General features: G+C 61.9%; 1 protein-coding gene across 1 annotated transcript in view; it reads right to left on the bottom strand.

Moving 5' to 3' along the window:
• Positions 1-6: 6 nt before the first annotated feature.
• The window catches only part of TMEM59L (transmembrane protein 59 like), a 5,993-nt gene continuing 2,786 nt past the window's right edge, over positions 7-3,213 (bottom strand). The window contains exons 2-6 of the mRNA XM_031064985.1: positions 2,914-3,011; positions 1,191-1,337; positions 993-1,098; positions 627-700; positions 7-196 (exon numbers count right to left, since the gene is read on the bottom strand). Of these exons, the coding sequence (XP_030920845.1) occupies positions 35-196; positions 627-700; positions 993-1,098; positions 1,191-1,337; positions 2,914-3,011 (587 nt within the window). The 3' untranslated portion in view covers positions 7-34. The remainder of the gene's footprint in view (positions 197-626; positions 701-992; positions 1,099-1,190; positions 1,338-2,913; positions 3,012-3,213) is intronic.

Genomic DNA, 3,213 nt, shown 5'->3' with positions numbered 1-3,213 from the left:
AGGGAGGAGGAGGCCGTGGGGAGGGACGGGAGCCCTACAGGATGGTCTTGTCCAGGTCGACTTTGAGGGGCAGCGGCCCCGCGTCCTCCCCGCCGGGCGCGGGGCACAGGGTGACGGTGATGACGGGAGGCAGCGGGAAGGCGCCGGGGCCATCCAGGTCCTCCAGGTACTCCTTGTCCCCGTTGATGCTCAGAGGCTGGAGGAGAAGCAGAGACAACAGTGCAGCCCCAGAGCTCACCCCCAGCTCGGGGGCACCACGGCGCCGGCTGTGGATGCACCTCACAGCCCACGCAGTGACTGGGGAGCACAAAGAGGGCACAGCAATGCCCACCCGGCCATGCCAGGCACGGGGAGCACAAAGAGGGCACAGCAATGCCCACCCGGCCATGCCAGGCACGGGGAGCACAAAGAAGGCACAGCAATGCCCACCCGGCCATGCCAGGCGTGGGGAGCACAAAGAGGGCACAGCAATGCCCACCCGGCCACGCCAGGCGTGGGGAGCACAAAGAGGGCACAGCAATGCCCACCCGGCCACGCCAGGCACGGGGAGCACAAAGAGGGCACAGCAATGCCCACCCGGCCATGCCAGGCATCCCTGGCACCCTGGGGCTGTGCTCACCCCATACCTGGGTCTTGACGTGCTGCTCGGGGGCGGTCACCAGGCTGGCACAGCTGAGCCACAGCCCCTTTGCCCGGGGGCCTGGCAGGGGACAGGCGATGCTGAACATGGGGCACACACATGTGGACACACCCTCCCCTCTGCCATCCCACTGCCAGCATGGTGGGGGTCCCCCTCCCTCCCCAGGACCCTCTGCCCGCTAAGGGGGCACAGAGGGTCCCAGCAGGGCCCCATCCAGCCCCCCCAGCATGGGTGGGGGTGTGGGAAGCTGCTCAGACCCGAGAAACGGGAAATTTGTTCAGCTCTGGAGAACTCAGAAAGGAGCCAGGAGGGCTCGGAGGCTCCCAGCCCCCCCCAGCATCCCCCCCCGCACCTGTGTGGGGCTGGGGGACACCAGGGCTGGACCCCGATCCCGATCCCGGCTGGGCTGGCTGGATCTCCAGGGCCTCGGCTGCTGGGAACTCCATCTCAGGCTGGGACTGGGTCGGCAGGGAGAGAGGGAGAAGGCAGTGAGGAAAGGGGTCCCCACCCCTCTGGGCACCCACAGAGAGGGTCCTGGGGACACCCCCACCTGAAACACCACGACTTTGCCATCGTCCGCCTGCAGGTAGAAGGTCCAGGTGGAGGAGATGAAGCTCTGGGCAGAGCTGACGATGTCGTTGCAGAAGGTGGAGACCAAATCCAACATGGAAAACGATGGCAGTTTCAGCTCCAGGCTCTGCAAAGGAGCGGGGACATCACCTCACAGCTGTCCCCTTGTCACCCACCCCAACAGGGCACATCCCACCCCGAGGCTGTGGCTGGGCGGAGCGGGGTGCTCAGCTCTGGGCTCTGCTTCTCCCAGGCACACAAAGGGATGTGCCAGGGCTCTGCTCCAGCCCCAGAAGGGTCACCAAGGGTCCCTGGAGTGACCACCCAGCTTTGGGGCCATCCCCCGGCCCCAGGACCGTCCCTTTGGGGTGGGATCACCCTCCTGTGCAGGGGGGCGGGGCAGCCGCGGTGCCGAGGGCGTTGCTCTCCTGGCAGCCTCTCGGTGCCCTGGATTCTTGGCCGTCGCGGCAGTTTGTTATTTTTAAAGCATCCCTGCTGGAATCCGCTTGGCTGCTCCCTGCCACTGGCTCCGAACATTTTCCGACAGCCCCTTGCACGGTCAAACCAGCAAACAGGAAATAAATAGGTCAGATTCTGTATCTAATTATTATGCTAAATCTGCTTTGCCTGCTCGTCTGGGAACCTGAGGGAAAAAGCTTTGGGTGGGTGGAGGGGGTGAGGCCCCTGCCTGTCACCCCCAGTCACCCCCAGATGCTCATCCCTGGCCTTGGAGAGGGGCTGGGAAATGGGATCAGGCACCGGGAAGGTCTTAAAACGGGGCTGCAAAGGAGGGGAGTTCAAAGGAGCTTTTCACCCTTTTTACGGCGCTGATTCATCTTTGCCTGCACGTGCACGGAGCCAAAAGCCTCTTCCTTGGGCCAAAGTCTAATTTAATTAATTGGGCAATAGCTGAATTAATTAAATGTAGGAGGAGGTGAAAGCGTTGCTGATTGCTGGGAAGGATAACAAATCAAAACTGGGGGAATCTGCCACGATGCCCAGTCAGATCTTCTCACCCTGGGGATTCCCTGTGGCCTCCCTGCCGGGCCCAAGCCAAGCCCAGCCCAGTTAATTTTCTTTTTAGGCTTGTGACAAAGCAACCAGTGGTGGCTTGAATCAGCCTGGCACATCTGGAGCTCCCATCCAGATGGATGGATGGATGGATGGATGGATGGATGGATCCATTGATGGATCCATTGACGGATTCATGGATGGATGGATGGATGGATGGATGGACAGATGGATGATGGATGGATGGATGGATGGATGGATGGATGGATGGATGGATGGATGGATGGATGGATGGATGGATGGATGGATGGATGGATGGATGGATGGATGGATGGATGGATGGATGGATGGATGGATGGATGGATGGATGGATGGATGGATGGATGGATGGATGGATGGATGGATGGATGGATGGATGGATGGATGGATGGATGGATGGATGGATGGATGGATGGATGGATGGATGGATGGATGGATGGATGGATGGATGGATGGATGGATGGATGGATGGATGGATGGATGGATGGATGGATGGATGGATGGTGGATGGATCCATTGATGGATTCATGGATGGATCCATGGATGGATGGATGGACAGATGGGCTGCGCACGTGGGGCGTCCCCCATCCCGAGGGAGGGGAGGGGCTGTGCTGAGCTCCCGTTCAAGGAAGGATTTCCCCATCTCCCTTCACCTTCTCCTTCCTGCTCTCCTCCACCTCGGGCAGCTGCTTGCGGCACCCGGTCACGCACCCAAACTGCTCCTCTGCGTTGCCGTAGGCTTCAGCACAGGCTGGGGGAGAGGAGGGGTCAGGGCTGGGGGTGCCCAATCCCGGGGACCCCCGTGCCCCTCCCCAGTGCCACCCACGGCACCTCAGCCCGTCCCCGCTGGCCGCGGGGCTGAGCGGGGCGGGAGCTCCGGAGGTGTCGGGTGTCGGGATCGCGCTGCTCCCCGTGGGATGCGGGGATCCCCCCGCGATTTGGGGCGCGGGGCC

Source organism: Geospiza fortis, unplaced genomic scaffold, assembly GCF_000277835.1.
Source record: "Geospiza fortis unplaced genomic scaffold, GeoFor_1.0 scaffold685, whole genome shotgun sequence".
NCBI lineage: Eukaryota > Metazoa > Chordata > Aves > Passeriformes > Thraupidae > Geospiza > Geospiza fortis.
The sequence above is the reverse complement of the archived record's forward strand: the minus strand, read 5'-3'. Positions and strand labels throughout refer to the sequence as shown.